This window comes from Psittacula echo (assembly GCF_963264785.1).
Source record: "Psittacula echo genome assembly, chromosome: 15".
NCBI classification, from domain to species: Eukaryota; Metazoa; Chordata; class Aves; order Psittaciformes; family Psittacidae; genus Psittacula; species Psittacula echo.
Window position 1 is genome coordinate 5174099 of NC_137751.1, and position 22534 is coordinate 5196632.

General features: G+C 44.9%; 1 protein-coding gene across 3 annotated transcripts in view; it reads left to right on the top strand.

Moving 5' to 3' along the window:
* The window catches only part of ACACA (acetyl-CoA carboxylase alpha), a gene marked incomplete at its 5' end in the record, with an annotated part of 100579 nt that overhangs the window by 25459 nt on the left and 52586 nt on the right, over positions 1 to 22534 (top strand). The window contains 12 exons of one of the 3 annotated variants that reach the window (XM_080630174.1): positions 606 to 695; positions 1154 to 1272; positions 8483 to 8506; positions 10768 to 10911; positions 11508 to 11604; positions 12913 to 13020; positions 14934 to 14990; positions 15303 to 15347; positions 17718 to 17759; positions 17918 to 18133; positions 18593 to 18748; positions 20434 to 20637. In XM_080630174.1, the coding sequence (XP_080486300.1) occupies positions 606 to 695; positions 1154 to 1272; positions 8483 to 8506; positions 10768 to 10911; positions 11508 to 11604; positions 12913 to 13020; positions 14934 to 14990; positions 15303 to 15347; positions 17718 to 17759; positions 17918 to 18133; positions 18593 to 18748; positions 20434 to 20637 (1302 nt within the window). The remainder of the gene's footprint in view (positions 1 to 605; positions 696 to 1153; positions 1273 to 8482; positions 8507 to 10767; positions 10912 to 11507; positions 11605 to 12912; positions 13021 to 14933; positions 14991 to 15302; positions 15348 to 17717; positions 17760 to 17917; positions 18134 to 18592; positions 18749 to 20433; positions 20638 to 22534) is intronic. The other 2 variants (XM_080630175.1, XM_080630173.1) reach the window with 2 other exon arrangements.

The following is a 22534-nucleotide window of genomic DNA, read 5'->3' on the forward strand; positions in this document are numbered from 1 at the left end:
CTCCATGTTTTGTATTAAATCTCACCTGTAGTACCAAGGTCCTTGTGGCTTTAAATTGTATTGTTCTGGTTTGTAGCTTCCCTCTCATTTTTGTTTCCATCCCTACACTGATATCAGAATGATCTCATCACAGTCTACAACCTCCTTGAGGAGGGCAGCAGAGGGAGAGGTGCTGGTCTCTTTCTGGGGACCTGCAATAGGACACAAGGAAATGGGATGAATCTGCATCAGGGGAAGTTCAGATTGGACATGAGGGAAAGATTCTTCACTGGGAGGGTGGTTGGTCCCTGGAACAGGCTGCCCAGGGAAGCAGTCGTGGCACCAAGCCTGTTGGAGGTCAGTGTCCAGATGATGCTCTTAGTCATATGGGTTTAGTTTTAGGTAGCAGGAGCAGGGGGCTGGATTTGATCCTTCTGGGTCCTTCCAACTTGAGAAATTCCATGATTTAATATAAAAAGGTCATAATCCTTGGTGTACAACAGGAAAAGCACAGAAATCAGAACTAGTCAGGCTTCATTTGAGGTGCGTTTGTTTTTTTTTCCTGACCCTGTTTGCAAGACAGGCGGTTCCCTCTTAAAGCTCATGCCTAATGTGATCTCTTCTAGAAACTCATTTTGTCTGAGACATCCATCTTTGATGTGCTTCCCAACTTTTTCTACCACAGTAACCAGGTGGTAAGAATGGCAGCTTTGGAGGTAAGCCTGTTGCCATTGAAAAAACCAAATATCATTAATTTTTCTTTGTTTTCTGTTATGGGTTTTTTTTTGAGCACAAGATTAGGAGAGCTGCCGGTTACGTGGAATCTAGCATACTTGGAGTCTGGCATTTAACAGCGTTAATATTAATAACTTGAATCTGGAACTTCATTCACTTATCTTCTTTGCTTGAAGAATCAGATGGTTGAAAGGGTTGAAAATGAAGCTGCTGTCAGAGAATGTGGTCAGCCTCTACCCTGTCGTTGGTTGCATCCTGCCAGACTGGCCTTCCTCAAAGGATAACTTTAAATTCTAGTGAATTAGAGTTCTATTTAGATATTGTTTGGGGATATCTGCTTCGGTTTTACTATTTTTTAAGTCTCTAGTGTATTATTTGTCTCTTTGTCTCTTTCTGCTTCCTTACCCCGGCTAAGCTGATGCTACTTCTCTCTAACTAGGTGTACGTTCGAAGGGCGTATATTGCCTATGAGTTAAACAGTGTCCAGCATCGCCAGCTGAAGGACAACACTTGTGTGGTGGAGTTCCAGTTCATGCTGCCCACCTCCCACCCAAACAGGTCAGATCACGTCTGCAGGTGCCTTTGGAGCGGAAGGTTTAGGAGGGCCACATCTGATCTTAGCAAAGGAAGCTTGCAACAAAATTGGTGGAGAAAGGGAGAGTCCCAGTGCCTCAAATAAGCACAAACTACTTAAGATAAACCCCTGCATTACCCAGAGCCTTCTCCTGAGCTATTTCAAACCTCAGGAGCTGTGGAGGATAGGTTCTGCAGTTTGGATTCATTTACATACGATAGTTTTCATGTATTTTCTGATGAAGTGCAGCTTCTGTAGGAAGTTTCCTCTAGAAGTTCAGTTCTAGCTGAATCCTGAGCCTTCCAAAAGATACAATTCCAGGCAGAATAATCAGTTACTTGGAATTACAATAAAGAACAGTCAAACATCCTCTGTCCCTTCTGCAGCACTCCCCTGCCAGCCCTTTGTATCTGTTTGGGATTGGCTCTACTTTCAAACCTGGCTTTACTGGATAAGGTGAAACCTTTTCTAGCATGTGTTTTTCTTCTTTTGGAGCCCAAGATGCATGTGTGAATGGGTTGAAATGGAAGTGCTGGAGCTGACATACTGTGGCTTTCAGCCAGTGTTTATCAGATGTTATTTCTTACGTCTGCAACCAAAAGCATCAACTGTTGGCTGCTCCATCTTACAGAGGCAGGGTCGCATCTCCTACTGTGTGCTGAGATCATTTAAAAACCCCACTAAACACAAAACCCCAAACCCCTTGGTTATCAGAACCCCTTCAGCCTTGTCAGCTGAGTCAGTTCCCGTATTCTTTCACTTGCAGCAGGAGCTCAGGGGGTATTTTAGCCGCTGTTCTCTTTCTGGCGCAGTGAGTCTTGGTGGCCGCCGGGTGCCACTGTTGGTCTGTGCTGGTTTGGCTGGAGGGCACCGGCGCTGGTTTTCTCCTTTGTTTCCAAACATCTTTTTCCTCCTTTTATTTTTGGTGGGGCTGGGCAATGGGGTCCAGTCTCGCTTCATTGAGAATCCATCAGTACATCTTATGAGATGGTTTTCAGAATCTGGTTTGCTAGAAATGAATGACTGTCCTCAACAGGCAGCACAAACCACTCCCGATACAAATGGGACATGCATTTGGTCTCATCTGGTTCCTACATTTCTAGAATATTTGTAAATAATTGCATACTATTTTTAGTATCTCTTTATAATGCTCCCCCCCAGCCCTCCACCTCTTTCTCCATTTCTTCTCTCCGCTGGTCTCAGTTACCTCTGTTGCTTGGGGGTTATCTGGCCTTGCCCGCGCTGCCCACGGCTCTATTACTGTGCACAAGCTTAATTGGACAAGGTCAGCTGGAAGAGGAGAGCTGTTTCCTGCTTGGGGAACTGCTGCTTTGTCCTGAAATCTCCTCTCCCCTTTATGTTGGATTCGCTGGGGCAATGTTCTGCTGCTCAGTTCTGCTTCTCAACAATCAGCACTGCTGATGGCTGACTGAAAGCGCATTGCAGTCCTTGCGCAGAGGCTAGCAGGCCTGGGGACAAAGCCACTGCTTGCACAGTCAAGCCCTTGGAGTTCAGTCCCTTGGAGTTGCACCTTGGTCTGTTAGCAATGAATTTGGCTCCTATTGCTTGATGCAGCTTTTTGCAGTGTGCACCAGCTTGTGCAGCTATTGTGTGCCCAGGTGCTGAAGCACAGCTGGGAGCAGGATACCTGGGGCTTAAGTTAGTGTGTGGAGGTTTAAGCTGGGTATAAAGGCAGACCTTGTGCTAAGGCCAAGATACAGAAATCTCAAAACTGATATTGTCTTGCCGAAGTCTTCTTTGTTGTTTTTGACCATGGTCTATGTCCATCGTTTGTTTTTCTGTATCTTCTGTAGCACCAGCTTTTAGACTGAAAAGCTAAAAACGCATTCCAAGGGAAAACCCAAAAGGCAAAGTATCCCAGCTGACCAAGCAAAAGGTCCCTTGGGGCTTTGAGGTTGGGTCCTGGTCAGCCAAAGAACTTTCCCTATTGGAGCTGGTGTTAGTAAGCTCCATCACATTAGTATGATGCCATGTGGTTTTCAGCACTCTATCAGGTATTTTTAAGCCCTGGTCCCTTTTGTGTGTGATTTCTGTGAACACTCAAGGGCCCAAATGTTACTGGAGCAAATATTCATGTAGAGAAAACTGCAAACTGGTAATGGTGACTATGTATAAATTCTTTAGTATTTAACCCAGCTATGTCTTTACTTAATTGTAGCAGCAACAGTCACACTCACTACTTTTGATCTGACTAATCACAGCTGGCCACTCAGGCTTTGTATCTCTCGCCACTGAACCATTGCCATCAACTACTCACAGGAAAGCTTTAGAGAGGAAAGAAAAACTATGAAATCTGCTAACAAAGTCGTAGAAATGCAGCCTGCTCCTGGTGGGTTTTGGGGGCAGAAACTGTTTTGGGAATTATTTGTTTAACAGAAAATATCCCATTGTAAGAATCCCCACTGATCCCAATTGCAAGGGTAAGACATAGGGAGAAAAACTGCTTATAATTGAAACCATAGAGGGCTTTCCAGCTCAAACCCAGCATCCTTATTGCCCGGTGCAAGGCAGATGAGGAGCACAGTGTAACCATCTGGTGCCTTTTGCAGTAAATGGAGTTTGCCATCCCTCTCCAAGTAGAGGGCGTTGCAGTAATCCCATCTGGAGGAGGCGAGACGAGAGTGTCCACAGGATGCTGATGGCTGCGTGCTGCAGCAGGGTACTGCAGGCAAACGCTGATGTGCAAAGCCCCTTGCATTTGGATAACCTTTCTCTTTCAGTCATCTAGAGTCCTGGTGAGAAAAGATGGGAGAAAGAAATGAGCCCTGTTCTGAGCTGTTCTTTGCTTCCCTCTTGTTCAAACTGCCCTGCTGAGATGGGAAGCTGGTAGAATATTGACTGGTGTTTAGAGAGTTCAGCTTCCTTTGTGGGAATGGCAGGCCAGGTGACAGACACTGAAAGGCCTTTCTTAGGTGTTCAGTGCATGAAACAGTGCTTGCCTAATCTTAGCTTAAAATCTGTTCAAAGAAGCATTGTGTGTCTAGGAGAGGGAATTAATAGTGCTTTTTCAACAGGAGAAGGGGTTTTTCTAATAATCCCCCTCTCTTTTCCTGCTTTCGGACAGCCTTTCTTCTGTCTGAAGCTGTAAGGTTTAAATTAAACTGGGACATTGTCTGCTGTAGCCAGCTTTTGGAGCCTGCTGCAGAATGCTGCTGCTGCCCTGTTCTTCCTGAAGCATTCCGTGTCTCCAGCTCATCGTGTCCTCCAACCAGGTTGTTCAGCTATTCTCTTGCTCTCTCCTTCCCCAGTAGCAGATGTGCTGGAGGATTGGAAGGGAAGAACTCAGAGGTAACTCTGTTCCCTCTGTCAGATGCCAAGACAATTGCTGGCAAGGGGACCTAGAGGTTGTACCTCTACTTTGAGGTGTGGCAGTGATGCCTTCAGAATACACTGAGCCCCAGAGGAAACTGAAGTGGAACCCAGCCTGTTTTGCTCCCTCTGATGCCTTGGCCATACTTTCCCAATCCATCCATGCTCTGAGCCCACGCCTTCCTTTTGTCCCACATGCCACCGCTCTCTGCCGCACTTGGCCTTGACATATCCTGGGGAATCCCCGAGTCAGGAGGTACCATTGGAAGGTGGAAGTGAAGGAAGGTTTCCACTATGCAGATTAAGACTTCAGGTGTTGATAACTGGCTTAGCTTTACCTTTGCAACTTGGTAACAAGCTGTCTGATGCCAGCTCACCCTTGTTGTGTTTAGAGTTGGGAATGCACACAACTTGACAAACATGGACATACAAGCAGATGCCTTACTGCAGCTGACTTAGGCTGAATCCAATCTTGGAACTGCATCCTGCTCTCTGTGATGCTTCCAAGGGTGGAATTCAAGTCTAGTCTTTGGTTTCTTTGCATTTCCGAAGTTAACATGATCAGTGTCTCAACTATCTTGTGCTTGGCTTTGCCCAGTATCTCCTCTTCCTGTGCTTGTGGATGTTTGTTGATGCCCTACTTGGACTTTGATGTTGCTGATTTCGAGGCTTAAGAGTGGTGCATGATCTCTCCTTTGCTGTCTCTTGATGTTTTATCATCTATGGAGTATTTTGGTTGTTCTTTTTTGTCAGCCTCTTCCTTAGCGTATAGGTAGAAACCCATTTTGAAGGCTGAGAGCCAAGTTAATTATTGCTGTTTCCAAACAGAGCTTTTACAGAAGAAAACGACACTTAGAGCAGATTTATAGGCTCCCTCCTACTCTTTTTACTATGATGTGCTCCTAAGATTTGAATTTCTGACAAAATAGGAGTGTTTTCTGGGGACTAAAGGACTAAAACAGCCTCTTGCATCAGTCCTTGGAATGCTGGTACTGAACCAGCCGTGGCTGCTCTGGGCTCTACCCGCACTGCAGACCCGGCTGTGCCACTCCAGTGTATCATTAGGTAGCCTGAGGTCCTCTCCTTGTTGGGAAAGAGCGGCTGCTGTTGGGAGGGAGGGGGAAATGCTTCCAGGACACCTGTAAATCCCTGCAGCTCCGTGCTGAGGGTTGGATGTTAATTAGCCAGCAGGCAGCAGTAATGTGTTGCCATTCCCTTGGCTTGCCTGTTTCCGAAAGGGCAGAATCTTCCAGCAGAGCAAAGAAGGGGCTGTTGAAGGGGCAGCAAACTGAATGGAACGGCGGTAATTTTATGCAAATTGGACTTGAGCAGCAGCTTCAGCTTGGCTGAATCACAGAGGGAGCACAAGAATGAGGGAAGAAAGAGGGAGAGGAAAAAAACCCAATCAAAATGTATGGTTTGAGGCATGTTTCACAGCCTTCTGTTTAGCTCCTTCTACAGAAATGAAGAAACAGAAGAGGAATGCCACTGGTCAGAGCCAGTGGAATTGCTCTTTCTCCTGTGGTACCGCTGTTAATAACTACAAGTGGGTTATTCAGCCAACCTCTGCTGATTCCGCTTTGCTGCCTCATTTCAAAAGCTTTGCCCGGTGCTGGCACTGGCTCTCACAGCTTGCTCTCACCAGCGGTGCTTTGCATGCCTTGCCATCATTCCATAGGGGAGTGCTCCTGCTGGAAAATAAAGAAATAAAAGAAAGAAAGGGAGGGACAAGGGGAAACAAATTCCCATTCATCCTGGGGGTGCAGGGGCAGCCAAGGGGATTTTGACTTGCTTGAGCAGAAGGAGGGATTGTAACAGTAGAGTGTGTGTTGGTGAGGAGCAGATGCCCGGTGAGATCAGCTTCCCTGGTCAAGAAGGGAGTTCAAATGAGACAGGGAGAAGGGCTGGGGCTGGTGTGGAGGGAAGGTTTCTGCTCCTGTGACCGGCTACATGGAGTTGGCTGTGGAGGATGGTGCCTTTCCACAGCTCCCAGCCCCTTGGTGTTGCGCAGGGCTGAGCAGCCTGGGTGGTAGCTGGTGCTTTATGTCGAGGTGCAGGGATGTAGTAGCTCAGTGACCTGTAATGCCCTTTCACAAGGCCTGCTTGCACTGCAGATACCAAACTTCTGCCTCTTAGCGTGTGTCAGTGACAAGTGACAGTGCAGCTCCTGTTATGAGAAGCCCTCTGCAGCTACCGTGACCTGTAGATAGAGAGCCAGCCCCACAGTACACAGCTTGGAGACTCCTCCGTTCCATTCTGACATCTCCAGCCACTGGGTTTTCTGTTTTCCTCATTGCAATTCCTGCCATAGTCTCTTCGGCTCTGTACTGAGCGGCTGGAGTTCCTGGAGCAGGGCAACAGAAGCCCTTTTTGAGACGGAAAGGAACATTTGTTACACTGGGGCTCTTTTCCTGCCTGTTTCTGAAAGCATTCCAGGGAGCACTGCACAAGTGTACCCAGGGTAGGGACTGCCAGGCCTCTCCAGACTGTTTTTCCCAACTGGAATAGATCACATGCAGCTTTCCCACTATTTGCCAAGCTAAACAATAGTCTGAAAGAAAGTCTCACACCCCCACCCCGAGGCCCCATGGCCCCTTTGGTCCTACCCACAGGCTCAGTGTCTCTCCCCACTGCCTCCAAACAACATTAAATACTGTTTACCCTTGAACAGATAGGTCTTTAGGTCATTTTGTGCTTTCTCCTGCATGGCTTAAGGGGATCACAGGAACGTTTCATGCCTCTACCAGTAATGCACCAAACACACAATCTTGCAGTGACTATGACTCTGCTGTGACAAAACCAGCTTGAGAACAGGACTGGGTGCAGTTGGGGTGTTTAGCAGCATTAACCTGGGAATACCCTGTCATTGAGTACTGAAACTTCATGTCCACTAACTTGGGGTCTTGCCTGTGGACAAGGATGTTAAGAAAGTCTGTGGTTTGATCTCCTACAGGTTTCTATAGGAAAGGGGAGGGTGAATGTCCAGTTACACACTTCCTGAAGCTTCACTTTCCATCTTGTTGTGTTTGCTGTTCTCTTTGCACAAGCATCCGTATGCACGGTTTTGTTTCAGCTTAGTCTTTACCGTTTTGAATGTCATATCATAGCTGTTTTTACATCTTGCATGGAGCAGTATGCAGCCTCGTGCTTTCGTGAATGTAGCATGAGCAGTTCTTCACACACGCTGATGTGAAGATGTGCCCCTCAACTCTCTTCTGCCTCACGAGCGTTGCTAAGCCCTGGTCTGCATGCAAATACGAGAAGAGGTGGACTGACATGAAATATTCTTATAAATGGCCTTAAGTTCTGCTTGTTCTGGGTATTCAAGGCCTTGAAATGCTGAAAATGCCACGTGTTAAATGGTGTTTGTGCATGTGTTTGCTTTGTTACTGCCTTGTTGGGGGAGCCAGTGCATGGCTGCTTAGTGGAGAGGTTTGGCAACGAGGATTTGCCTTGTTTTCCTGAACCTGCTGCAATCATCCTGTGTGATATGGTCACTTTTAGCATCTGTGCTGTTTGTCCTTCCATCAGGGAGTGTAAACTCCCTGCTCTGGTCTTGCTTGTGTGCATGCAAAGAGCTTGAGGTGGGTCTGATGCTGTAGAAATGCTGGTACCTTGCATGGTTTCCTGGGGTATGTTACCTGCATGTGTGCTCCTTCCCATGGCAGCCCTGCAGGCGAGGTCAGGTGGTGGGTGCCTTCTCATGGTCCAGGAAAGTGAATCCTGCCCCATTCCTGATGGTTGGCAAATTTGGGGTTAGTAAAACTGTAAACTTGTTGCTGGTCTCTGGACCAGCTTGATGCTAGTTCTTGATGATGGCTGTCACTAACCAATTGGTAACTAACTGTGGTTGTTTGATTACAGAGGGAACATCCCCACGCTAAACAGGTATGGTACTTGTCATCTTTTAACATTTGAAAAGACAGACTAGAAAGAAGTAGCCTAATACTTCATGTTTTAACTTGTTTTGTTTCAGTGCCCTTACTTTTACTTGGGAAGCTTTCAAACATGACTCTTCTTTTTCCTTCCCTTTTCCTCTCCCTTTGTCTAAAACATGTTTTCAGCTTTTCTTTCCCCTTTAAAAAAACCCTTTGCATGCAGCAACCTTTGTCACTAAATTTGCCAGGGCACTCAGCTTGTCTGCAGTACGATACACAGCAAACTGCCAGCAGGATGCTGCTTGTAGGGTCTGCCTTTTGGAACTGGATTCCAGCTGTTGCCCCTCTGGTAGGGTGTCACAGGGAACCAGGCAGTCACTCCTACCCGATAACATACCTATTGCTACCCTAGTTCCTTATAACTAGCTTTGAGGCTGTTCCACCTCCTTCCCACCATAGATGAATCTACATCTCCAACAGCTGACAGCATGTTTTGTTGTGTTTCGGACGCTAATTTTTCCTCCTGTGTCTCAGTTGAAAAGTATTTCTTGTTTTAAATAATACATGAAAAATGTCTGCTGTCTCTTTGTTTAGTTACTGTTCTGTGGTAGTTTTTGTATTGGTTGTAAGAAATGTACACCAAGGCATGTCCTGAAAAATATTTCTCTTTCCAAACGTGAATACCTTTTATTTATTGCTGCTTACAAGCCTATTTAGGGAAAAATAGTAAAAATGGGCTTAGAAGGTCTCATGGCTCTTAATCAGAAATAAATTACGGGAACATAGGGTGACTTTAAGCATGGAGAGCTATTAATCAAACTGCTGATGTTTTAGACCCTTTAACAATGTACTTAGGACCAGATCACAGTGGTTTTCTGTGTGTGGAGAGAAAGAAATCTTAGTAAAGCTGGTAAGTAGCAGCGTCAGCAGTCTCCAGTCCCCATCCCCTTCTGCCTCCTGTTGTGGCACCAGTTGGGGAGGACAGAAGCTGAGCTCCGTTAGTGTCTTCCTAAGCTCTGGGGAGAGCAAAGCGAGCACGAGTGCACTGTTCTGTGTTGCAGAGCCCTGCCGTGTGCCAGTTCTGCGTTCCTCTCTCTTCAGAGCAGGCTTGAGGGTCTCATCGTGTTGCAGGGGGCTTTGGAAGTGGGTTCCTCAGTGAATGAAGGTGACTCTGTAGTCATGTTCAGAAATGAGAAATGATCATTAAAGTGAACCAAACCCCAGTTCTTGTAAGAGCTGAGTGATGTTCAGTAGACTCAGGATCTTGCCCTCTGCCAGGAAGGAATGATAATCATTAAATGCTGCTTCTGCTTTAAATAGAAGTCTCTTACTCAGTGCCTTCCTCTGAGCTTGTGTAAATGTGTTGCAGTCCTCCTCACTTACGTAAGGGATTGGTCCTGTATGAATGATGCGTGTGCTGTGGCGTACCTCAGTGCTTGAACGGTGGACATCAGGCATGAGTATGACAGTAGTGAGTGTCTGGAGCTCTGTGTTCTGCGGCCAACTGCTTGTATTTAGCAGCTGCCACCTTTTAGCAATCAAACCTGAGCAAAATAAATAAGGGGAGTTGCAATGTTTTTAAAGTATGGATTAAATTAGCTGGAGGAGTGCATCTGGTGAGCAGTTAAAGTGGAAGGCACTGTAATAGGACTTTATTTAATGGCAATTCTAGTGTCAGACTGTAAACCCCTCCAGTTCTGGCACAGGGCTTTAGGGAGGACACTGTACCACACTATATTTGAGGAGCAGAAATTATGCTATGGCCAGAAAAATTGTGGAAGCAAAAAGATAGCATGGGTACACTTGAACTTAATTTGTAAAAACTTACTAAACCTTTAAAATACCAAAGCTTAGAATTATTGTTGTTTATCTCAGCATTCCACCTGTACAGCAGAACCTGCATACAGGAGGAAAACCACCTTCAGCTTTGCATAGCCAGAATTGACCTGCCAATGCAAGAAACTCCTTAAGAAGTTCTGGTTTTAAAAGGTTATAACATCCTTTCCTAACTCCTTTAACTATTCCTGTACACTGGGACAATGTCCAGGTAAGGGCATTAATGGCACCAAGTCATGCCAGCACTGCAGGGGCTTCGTTGGAGGCAGCACTGCAGGTCTGGCTTGCTGAAGACGCTAACAAATGATGCAGCAGTTGTACTGGATAAACAGCCACGCTTCAAGTAGCCAGAACATACATGCACAGATCTTTATCCAGGGATGCTCTTCCCTCCCTTGTCTGTACTAACTGTTCTCTTGTTGAATTGCCGTTTAGAATGTCCTTCTCTTCCAACCTCAATCACTACGGGATGGTCCATGTAGCCAGCGTGAGTGATGTACTGCTGGATAACTCCTTCACCCCACCATGCCAGCGCATGGGTGGCATGGTCTCCTTCCGCACCTTCGAGGATTTTGTCAGGTATGTGGGGCAGGATGAGGGTTGGGTGTGTTCCCACCTTCCTAGATGGGCCCAAATGGAACTGGAGGAAACCTTTGTCTTATCTAGAGTCAGGTTTAAACTGGGCTGGAGCTTGCTAGCGAAGTTCTGGGATTTCAGGTGGAAGTTTGTTTCGATCCTTGAGATGACAACAGAAAGCTTCAGACTGTTGTAAGAGCAGTTTGCAACCAGAAGAATCAGCATCTTGAATCCCTGCTGAGTGGAGATCACTTGTAGATGTGCTGATTTCCTCTAACGCTCTTGTTCACGTGTATATAGGTGGGAGGATGTGGTCTTTCTGATTTCAGTCTTGTAGGCATAGGCAAAACCCACCCTGCAGAGCCTTTAGCGGTCGTGAGGACCTGCAACTGTGAGATCTCTGATTAATGTTAGAAGATCCAGGCTCTGCTTTGTTTAGAGGCGTGGAGGAGGTATTGCCTCCTCATCTTCTGACTTTGTCCTGCACAGGGAAGGAGTTCTTTTCTCTCCCTCCCTGCTTTAGCAACATGATTTGTGGCTCTCAGTGCTGTGTGGGCTTGCAGCAGTGTGTTGACTAATACTTCTCTGGTGTATTTCAGAATCTTTGATGAAGTGATGGGTTGCTTCTGCGACTCTCCTCCCCAGAGCCCAACCTTCCCCGAAGCTGGCCATGCTTCCTTGTATGATGAAGACAAGGTACAGCAGTTTTTTCTCTGGAGATTGCTCTCAGCCTGGAAAGAGAAGGCGTGCGGAATGCCGCAGTGACTGCAGGCTAGATACTTTTCACTGGTTCGAGTGCTGGAAGCAGGAGTTAAGAGCTTTATGTATTTACGTGTGTGATTTGTTTACTTGTTCCACAGCAGGTGATTCGAAGTAGGTGGCCATTTTCTGACTCTGTTCTAGAACTACAATGAAGTCTCTTGCTTTCCATGTAATTCTAGTTTGTAGCTTTTAACATCAGCACAATTACAGGATCCACAGCAGCGTAACTGAGAGTTTAGACCCACAATTAAGTGCGTTGGGATATTGAACTGCATATTCAACTACCTTTACCTTGAGTCTGACTTATTTTGTGCCTTACACTCTTCCTAGTCACGTTACATTCAGATTCCTCCCTCTGTTCTACCTCTCAGCACTGTTTTGAGGAGGAAAAGATGAGAGGAACCGCTCAGTTTTTGCATTGATGTGGAGTACAGGTGCAGAGGGAGCAGATGGTTCATAATCCTTAGTGACAGCAGACTAGTTTCCCTTAGAGACACAGGTAGCTGCTCCACTGGTCTGTCCTGCCCCCCAACAGCAGGAAACTCTGTGGGAATGCAGTCTGTGTCCAGAACAGGGCTTGGTTTTAAACTGATCCATTAATCTTGATGTGTGTGAGTACTGTAGCCTTGTTCCAAAATATTACCACCAACTTTAATGCCCCCAGATCTCTCTTTACCTCCCCCTCACCTCACCAAGGATAACTTCGTTTTTATACTTGGTTTTTCACAGTTAACCACAGGCTCTTAAATGCTGAATTTGTCATTTCTCAGAGCTCTAATGTAATTAGTGCTTCCACATTATTGCATTTTGGTGGAGATCTGAAAACACACATTGTTTTGCTCCTACACTTTGAATTCACTTAATTTCATCACCTCTCTTGATGCCAAGGTCCTCTAATGTCCTGCCTGTGCTGTGTCTCGTAAAGAGAGGACCTGGCCCTGCATTCCTTCTGCATCCTAATGTACCACACTGGAGTTAGCCAAGTCAGATGTGACCATCAGAACTGGATTCTCCAAGTGACGCTCCTGTTGTGGGCATTAACTCTTACCCCTGTGAAACTTCACATTTGTGAGGCTGCTTGGTCAAGGATTTCCCTCATGGTTTTCCTTGGTGCACAGCGTGTTCTGCTGAGGCCATTTCCCCATGGGCATCTGCGTGTTAGAGTTGTGTTTAGGGAGCCTCTTTTGAGCGCTCCCAGTTGGTAACTATTTACTGATGGGGAATGTTTTCTTTCAATTGCAGGCTGCCCGTGAGGAGCCCATTCACATTCTCAATGTTGCTATTAAAACAGACAGTGACGTGGATGATGATGGGCTGGCAGCCATGTTCAGAGAGTTCACACAAAGCAAGGTGAGTCACCTTCATCCTCTCCCTGGAGCTGTGTCATTGTGCAGGATGGTTCTGTTTGCTTTGGGAAACAAATAAATGCAACAGTTACAGCCTTAATTTATCCCATCTAAAGCCTTACTGCTGCTTTGGATGTAGCTGCACCTTTCTGAAGCCTCTGGGCCATTGTTTCTCTTTGCAGTGTGTTCTAATCCATCAGGTCAGGATTTCTTGCCTTTAATTTTTGATAGGGTAAAAGACCTTTAAGGTTTTAAATGCATCAGATGAATCTTGATCTGTCTTCAGATGCTCTGCAAGAATGTCCTGTATCCCTCTCCCTGGTGACACAGTTGTTAAAGGCATGGGAAGTGACCTTAAAATGGCCTGTATTTGCTGTATTACAATAGTCTTAATGCAGTTAAAGTTTGTTCTCCGTGGTGCTGGCATCCTGGAGTATCTAGTAGAATATTTCTGGTTCAAGGTGGAATTGATATGATCTGTTCTTTGCCTCTTCCATAAGCATGGGCCATGCTGCTGCATCGGTGGTACCTCCAAGCGCTGTGGGAGGACTGAGCGAGTAGCTTCTAAAATGGGGCTGGAATCCACTTGGCTTCAGCAGTTCCCTGTCTCTTTAAGCAAGCAATATACCCAAATATCAAAATTAAAACTAGTTCTGCTTTTCATCTGCTTGATCATGCTCCAGGCATTTTATGGGAGGGGATAAAAGGAAAGAGAGAGGGGGAAAAAAATTCCAAACCACATTAAACTATCAAATAGGTTGATCCAAATTGTCCAAATAATCTTCTAGTCCCAGCATGTTGTGTGTGGTTTTTTTAATAGAAATTAGGATCATATACTTGTAAATGACTTGTGGAGGAGATTGAGGCAGTCAGTGTAAATGGAGTTTCTCCAGGTGCTGATGGCTAATCGCTCTGTAATAGCTGTGGACTTGCTGTGAGACCCACATTATTACGATGTAATCAGAATCCTGTTGCTATGCTGTTATTGTCTGCCACTTGTGGAATTTTAAAAGCAATAACAATTTTTGCTTTTTAAATCATGGCATTATTAAAGTTATTTTCTTCCTCTTGCCATGAATATAGTCACTGATGCTCATTTTCAAAGGGCTTAACCTTAGTAAAACATTTCAGTCTGTGCTGAAAGGGGTTGTTTTGTCCCTGCTCTGCCTCAGTTGTTTCTTTTTTGTTCTTTTTTTTTTTTCCCTTTGCTGTTGCTTTTAAATTGGAAAAAGGAGGAGAAAGGCAAAAGTTTTAGGAGCAGAATTATGAGATCTTAACACTTCAAAAGAGCAGTGATGTGGCACATACTGACGGCAGCGCTCATTTGAAATGTGGCTTAGTGGAATGTGAGGAAGAAGCAACCAGAATGGATGTTCTCTAACCTACTTGAAACCCCTCCCAAACAAATAACGCCTTTCACTTCCCATCTTTGCAATATTGACACGTCTGGCCTGGGTTGGCGGTGTGCTTGTTGTGCCATAGTCAAGTGTGTGCTACCTCCTTCCCTGGGTTAGCTCCTTTAAACCTCATTTCCCATGTCTGTGCTGCGCTCCCTTCACAAAGTGATCCTTGCAAAAAAGGCCAACTTCCTTTGGCAAAGGAACAAGAGCGTTTCCTGCAAGACTTGGCTGTGACTCTTCTGCTGTACTTGTTAGCGAGGCTCAGCTGGAATACCGTGTTCCTGTGCTTTGGTTACTTACCTCTTCAGATTTAATTAATGTATTTGCTGTGTGTGCTGCCAGACAGTCATCACATGAGAAATCCTACCTGCGAGCAGGCTGAAGCAGACTGGGAACTCACAGCAAGATGCAGGAGCTTCTGTGGAGCTTTTCCAGCTCATAGGAAGACTTTGACGTATTGTTGACTGGTTCTGGTTCTGTTACTCCACTCACCTGCTTCCATCCTTGCCTTTCACAGAAATCAGTCCTGATTGAACACGGGATTCGGAGGCTGACTTTCCTGGTAGCACAAAAGGTATTTTGACATCTCCCGTGCTGCTCAGCACTCTTTGCTTTCTAGCTCATGATAGCTCTGACACTTCATGTGTGTTTTCCCCCCATTAAAAGCTGTATTTAACTATATTTAGTTCTTTCTTCACTGGTTCTGTTCTCTAAAATTCCAAATGGTTTTGATGAATTTGCTTAAGAAAATGAATTTACAATTGTAACCATCCTTGCAGCCTTTGTGTTCTTGAATTAATTCATTTTAATTTTCATCCTAATTGGTAGCTTTCTTCTGCTTTGTTTTTCCCCTTGTCTCCGTGTGTTTGTGTGTTTCGTTTGTAAGGACTTCAGGAAACAGGTCAACTATGAGGTGGATCAGAGATTTCATGTAAGTAAAAAGGGCCTAAACCACGGTGGTATTCTTGACCTGAGGCCGGGAGACACGTAAATGACTCCAGGTTTCTCCTTTGGTTCTCAGTCCAGGTTGGACGGGGCTTGGAGCAACCTGCTCTAGTGGAAGGGGTCCCTGCCCATGGCGGGGGTCGGAACTGGATGAGCTTTAAGGTCCCTTCCAGCCCAAACCAGTCTGGGATCTATGATTTAATGCCAACGTTGGTGTCAGAGTTACGGGAAGTATTTAAACATCTCATTTCAAATACAGGAACAGGCCTTTTGCACTCAGCAGGGTCATTCACGTGCTCAAGTCTCTCTTGATACCTGGCTGAGCTCATGACTGCCACATTAATAAAGGGCTTGTTTGGTTTGGTGGTGTTTTGTATTCTAAAATGCAATAATCAACTTAAATGCTTGTATTTCTTGCATAGCGTGGTGGTCTCTTTAATCTTCTCCCTGGCTTTAACTCAGAGGGGTAGTTGAAGTGAGTTGTTGGACTTCTCATAATAGCTTTGTGAGGTGGCAAATGTTTGATGCTCTTACTGCTAAGGATTACTTCTTTCCCCAGGGCTTGGGCGGCAGTGAGGGCCACTTTAACCCTGTTTTCAGTGTGGCATTGTAAGGTATCAGTCAGATTTTTATCCCTTGTGTATCTGTTTCACAACTCTGGAAATCATTAGGAGTCTTGAAGGTGCAAGAATTCCCTCCTGTGCTCCACACACGTGGTTTAGCAAGCTGCATGAGAGGAAAACCGGCCTACAAACCAGTATAAATAGTGTTTGTACAAATGTGGGTATCACCACATGGGAACTGCTGCCACAGTACAGGCACAGACATGTATCAGTCAATGGCTTATGTAGGAGATAGGACTCTTTGGAGAGGTGTTGGGATCTTAAGCAAGGAAGTTCAGGTGTTAGATTTGAAAACCAGGAAGTTTTAGAGAAATGAATTGATATTTGGGAGTGAAAAATGAAAGCCTGTGAATAGTGAATGTAGCATGTGTCAGTGGTCAGAAAGGAGGGAAGGGATAACAGGAGACATCACTGGCAGCTTTCCCTGCGCTGCCATTCAGAGCAATGGGCTGTTGGGATGCTCCTAGTTCTGATGCTGGAGGAGGGCAGTGTGGTTGCAAAGTTTGTGGAGCCCCTCCAGGATCTCCTGTGAGTGTCAGTCTTTATTACAGCCCCTGTTCTACCCCGTTTATTACTGGACCAACTATTAACTTAGCCAGGGCCTGGGCTTGGGTTTGTTTTTGTTTTAATTACAGTCTATATAATTAGTTCCCAGCATGTTGAGGTAATAGAGAGTTGCTCCAGCAAGCTTCCAATTTCCTCATCTCATTAGGTTTTTAACGTGATTATTAGTATAATAATCAACTCTGATGATTTCTGTTGTAGCTCTGCACATTCGGTGGTTTGCAGGGTGTCTGGATTGGCTAATTTAGGCAAATTATTGTGATTGTCTTGATGATGGTTGGTTGATTAGAACACAGCAGGGGGATAATTCTTCTGCCTGGGAAATGGAGCGCTCTTCTGGATTTTGGTACCAGAGCACTGAATTTTTGTGTGTGTGCACATCTAATTATTATATTTGCCCACCACACTCATCAAATTCCTTGAAAGCAATTACATTAGGGATAGAATGAGCATGGATGATGAGAGGAGGAATTGGCAGCATGCAGAGGAGGACAGGTAGGAGGGAGTTGGAGGAGAAGGGAGCAGACATGGAAGTGGTAGTTTTCTCAGTGCAATGGATGCTCATGGATTCACCTGATGTGCCTGAATGATCAGGTGGGATTTCTGGTACAACCAGTTAGTCAAACACAGGTTATTCTACTCAGCTGAGGTTGATCAGGTGAAGTTCTGGGGACTTTATAGCAAGTGAGGAAGATGACTAGGTAGATTACAAGTCATAGTTTTCCTTAGGAAGAGAGTATTCCTGGCAGTAATAGTATGAAGAGAGCTATGGGATACACATCATCGTTGTGTGTACATCTGCCTCCATTATGGAGTGTTAATATCATTGTATGGCTCCCAAACATTTCCACAGGAATCATAATCAAAACAGAAGTTTCCCACTATTGTCTGGACAGTTCCCTGCTATCGTCTGTTAATAATTATCAATAATGATAAAAACCCAATCAGGTATCCTCTTCTCATTAGCAGTGAAGACAGGTTTAAGCTTCCTCTGCTGTCTTCTGGAGGGAAACTTGGTTTTCCGCCCCTCTTTGTGCTGTTGAGCACGTAGCTGGTAATGACTCCTGTCATCTGCTGTGCTGTGATGCTGCCCAGGTCTGCCTGGCAGCACTCTGGGTAGAGCAGAGGGGTTACGTTGGGAGGGCTGACACTGTTGTTTCTGTTTTCAGAGGGAGTTTCCAAAGTTCTTCACCTTCCGTGCCCGGGATAAGGTAAGTTGTGTGTTCTTAATAGTTGAGCTGGAGGACTTGCTGTCTTACAATTTGTCTTCTAGGCTCAGTGTTTCAATGTCAACACAGCTCTTGGTGTTTCAGCTTCTTTAACCCACCCTCCTTTCTGACACTCTTTTCTATCTGTTTGATGCCTCCAGTTTGAGGAGGACCGGATTTACCGGCACCTGGAGCCAGCTCTGGCTTTTCAGCTGGAGTTGAACCGAATGCGGAACTTTGACCTCACTGCCATTCCCTGTGCCAATCACAAAATGCATCTCTACCTGGGAGCAGCTAAAGTTGAAGTGGGAACAGAGGTGACAGACTACAGGTTCTTCGTGCGGGCTATTATAAGGCATTCGGATCTGGTTACCAAGGTGAGTTTTGACCATGCAAGGTCTTTTGAGCCATTTTAGCAACCCGCATGCAAACATTTTACCTGTGTAGAGTGCTGTGTATGTGTGCCCTCTGTTTGCTGGCTCTGCAGAAGCATGTCTTCAGGGACCTTTTGTTCCTCTGCTTCAGGGAGGTCTTTTGGTGGCCCAAGTGGCTTGTCTGAAGTCCTTGCATTTCAAGGCAGCTTTAGTTCCCCTGTGTTTCTCCTGTCCTGTCTAGGTTTGGATTTATGCTGAGGGCAGAAGGCAGCTGGGTGCACAGATTGGGCAGTGGGAGTTCTGGCTCTGTGATGGTGATGGATCTGCTTCAGGGTTGCACATCCTGCTGAAACTCATGTAACCTATTTTTGCAGTCAACTCCTTCTGCAGATTTTCAAACACTATTCTTGGGCTGTGAGTTTTGGAGTAGAAAGTAAATTATCTGTTCACAATATTTGGCAGGAAGCCTCCTTTGAGTATCTGCAAAATGAGGGGGAGCGGTTGCTGTTGGAAGCCATGGATGAGTTGGAGGTGGCATTTAATAACACCAACGTGCGCACGGACTGCAATCACATCTTCCTGAATTTTGTGCCTACTGTCATCATGGACCCATCCAAGGTAAGATCTCCCCCGGCTCCAAACTGCTGTCTTCATGGGTGTGACTCACCCAAATGAAATGGTTTCTTGTTGCCTTTTATTGCTATTTAAATGCACCTATTGATTGAGTACAGTTTCATACCCACTGGGAAGCGACAAGTGGCTTCTACTCACCACTTTACAACAGAAGGCACAGGAAACTGGGACCAGTGTTAAGTGGTAATGTGAAGGTCAGTTTAGTTATTCCACAGATCCTGGAGTTTTGCTTTTCAGTGAAGAAAGTAGAATCATATAACTTAGCAGAGCCCGTTTGGCAGTGAGGAGGGAAGAAAGCGTTGGGTTTTCTTCTAATCTATGAATAAATATTAAATGTAAGAGTCCAGAACTAGCAGAGCTCATATGTTTTGTGGAGTAACACTGTCCTTCAGGCAATGCAGCTCACTTCCTCTGTGGGAACCAAGGAATAGCTTATTAAAAGTATGTTTTGTATTTGAAGCGAAACTTATTTTTTCATTGTGTGTTTGATAGAAACAAGTTTAATAAGGAAATAGCTTTAAATGCTCTTCTATTTGTTACCAAAGTCCAGATTCTAAGTAAAACATGAGGTAAATCATGAACTTAAAAAGAATTTGTCAATTCAGTTACAAAAAGTGCCTCATTTTCATTCCCTAATACCAAACCACAGAGATCAACATCATAACTAAATGAACCTTAAACCTTACAGATGCATAAATGCAAGTGTCAAGGCATAAAGCATGTTTCTGGTTAGCAGAAGCACTGCAAAGAATGTCCCAAGTAAATTGTAAAGGCTGCATTTAGTGGGAAATCAACATTCTGTTCATGGCTGCCCAAAGATGAGAGCTGACCTTTCCTTATGAGAATAACTGGAAGCTTAAAAAGATGACTTGGTTATCAAAATAAGTGTCTCTTGCTGGATGACTTTTAAATCGTGATTAAAAATTGGTGGCTTAAATCACTTTGGAATAAATCCTCTCTTGGCACATCCAAAATCTTTAGTTTTGGGAAGTTCAGGAAAAGCCTGGATGTTCAGCCCCTGGAATTTCAGCTGCCCTCCTATGTGTACCATGACTTTTCCCTAAGCTGCTGTGGAAAAGAGACTTTAGTTTTTGAAAGAATGTTAAAACCAGCCTATAAATTGCCTTCTTTTAATATGCACCATTTGCCAACAGCACTATATTACCAAGTTTAATAGAACACCAGAAGGCCAAGCTCCAAGTAGTAATTGCTTTGGTGATTTAGAGCACCGTACTGCGTGTGTGGTGAAACATGATTATTGTGGTGCTACACAACTGTTTGTCAGGGGTTTCCTTTGCCTGCATTTTGTTCTTAGCTGTGAACTGTGCCTGGAGGAGAGGCAGAGCAAGGGGAAGCAGTGGGCACACTGTGCCATGCTGGGCTGTGATGTGCCATGAGGAAAAAGGGGAGTGATTCCAGTGCTGTCCCTCTACCTTGCTGAGTTGAGTTTAGTTCCTGCCTATCTCAAGGCTTGTTGGGATGAGAATGAAGGACACCAAGGGGCCATGGCAGCACTGGACACGTGCTGCTCTTCGGTGCTTCCATCTTTCCTCTTGTGTGATGTTCCCCCATAACCATTTGAGCAGGCCCTCACAGCAGGGGGATGGAGGGGTGGCTGAGGGGTGGATGTGTCCAGAAGGGTGAAGGGAATTCTTCTCCTGTGTTTTAAGATCGAGGAGTCGGTGCGGAGCATGGTGATGCGCTACGGGAGTCGCCTGTGGAAGCTCCGCGTGCTCCAAGCTGAGCTGAAGATCAACATCCGTTTGACTCCAACTGGGAAGGCGATTCCCATTCGGCTCTTCCTGACCAACGAGTCAGGCTACTATTTGGACATCAGCCTGTACAAAGAGGTGACAGACTCCAGAACAGCACAGGTATGGTTCCCTATGGCTGTGGTTTGATGAGCAAATCATCTAGGGGGGATACATTCTACTTGATGAAGCTAAAGGACCTTTGAATGAGCTAGAAGATCTTTGAAGGCCCCAACCTAAACTATTCTGTGATTCTATGAAGCTCTTCTGTGGGTTGTGGTGTTTTCAGGTGATATAAAATTGCCATTCAACTTGCCAAAGGAATGTAAAGCTAATCTTGCAATAGGTGCGTAGGTGTGCAGAATGCAATCAGTTATGGGAAGTGCATGCCTTCTGATTGTGTTTTATGCACCTTTGGTCATTTGTACATCTGTTTTCCTCTGGCAGAGTGCTCAGAGAAGCAATAGAAAAGCAATTGCTGTTGGTGCTCGTTCTGTAGGTGGTAATTAAAAATATTACTAATTATATGTTTCCCTGAGTAGATGGAGAAAATCTGTGAACTTGTCTTTTAAATTCTAAAGATACAGGGAATGACCTGGGTAGGATGATATAAAATTATTGAAGGTGCTTTTATATCATTTTTATGAAGCATAATGGGCTCTTTTGTAATGGTTGTGGCTATTCCGGTATTCCTGCTTTTCATGGCGCAGGCAGAGTGTGGTTAACTGCAATCCGTACGTATGCTAAAATCCATGGAGCATAGGATGCATGAAAAATATTTAAATACAGCACTGTTTACTTCTCCCTCTGTAATCATCTCTCTGCCATGCAGAAGCAGCAGCAGAATAAATCACTTGGGCACCATTAATGCTGAGCACAAAGTGCTGAGTCACCTTTTCTCCTCCTCTTCTCCGTTTAAGTGTTTCCAGCAGGCTGCCTGGCCATACAGTCCATCCAGAGATCCCAGGGCAGATAGGGGCTGTGTGCTTTACTTCATGTCTGCCTTGGAGTGGGGATGGGGAAAGAAAAGAGCATTTTCATAATCTCCAGTAGCTGAGCTTAACGCTTGATTCTTGTTAGCCATTTGTGAAGGTCACCTTTGCTCTTAAACTCTGTCTCTGATGAGCTTTATGTTTTTCAAGCTGGGGAATGCACTTGTGAGTGTGCAGCTTTTAGCAACCTTCCCAGTATTTGATTCTTTTTCCATTATATTAAACCGGGCTCTATTAAAAAAATTTACCATAGGAATTACTATGGAACAATTACCATAGGAATTACTATGATTAAACTTTGAGTAGTTGATAGGGTGGTTTGACTTACAGAGCTTTAGGTGCTTGGTTTTTAAGTAACCTTGATAAATCTTCACCCTCGTGATGGAGGTTTATAGGATGGGTTTGGGTCTGTGTGGTGTTTTCCTGTGTATTCAGAGAGTTATTTTGAACTTAGAACACTCTTCTAAAAGAGCTCAATCATTGCTGCTGAACTGGGTGCTTTGACTTCTGAAGACTGGAAGAACAGATTCATCATGAAAGAGTGAATGACCCCATCTCTTGTTCAGTTTCTGTGGAACTGAGTGGTGATGCTCAGTACACATTTCCCAGTCACTTCCCACAGAACCATTCTGAAGCTTTCCAGAGATCCAAGAAGATCTTGGCTCCAAGTGTAGTAAAAGCTCTTAACACAGGCCCTGTCGCAAGCACTTGTTACCCTGAATGAATACTTCTCCCACTGAAGAAGCTGCTTCACAAAGGAAAGTCTGTGAAGACTGGAGAGAGCATGAACTGCTATTTTTAATCTAAAACTTAAAATAGGCTTTACTTAGTGAATTTTATCTTAGTGAATATTTACTTAGTGAATTCTTCAATTAATTCATCTTCAATTAGAAAAAGATGTGCTTCGTGTAACATGAGAACTGATCCCCATTCTGTTTAAACCAAGCCATAATCATGTCACTTCTCTCAGGCGTGTTTCCGTTAAGCAGCATTTGAACAGTGTTGTCCCACTTAAGCAGCTCCTCCTG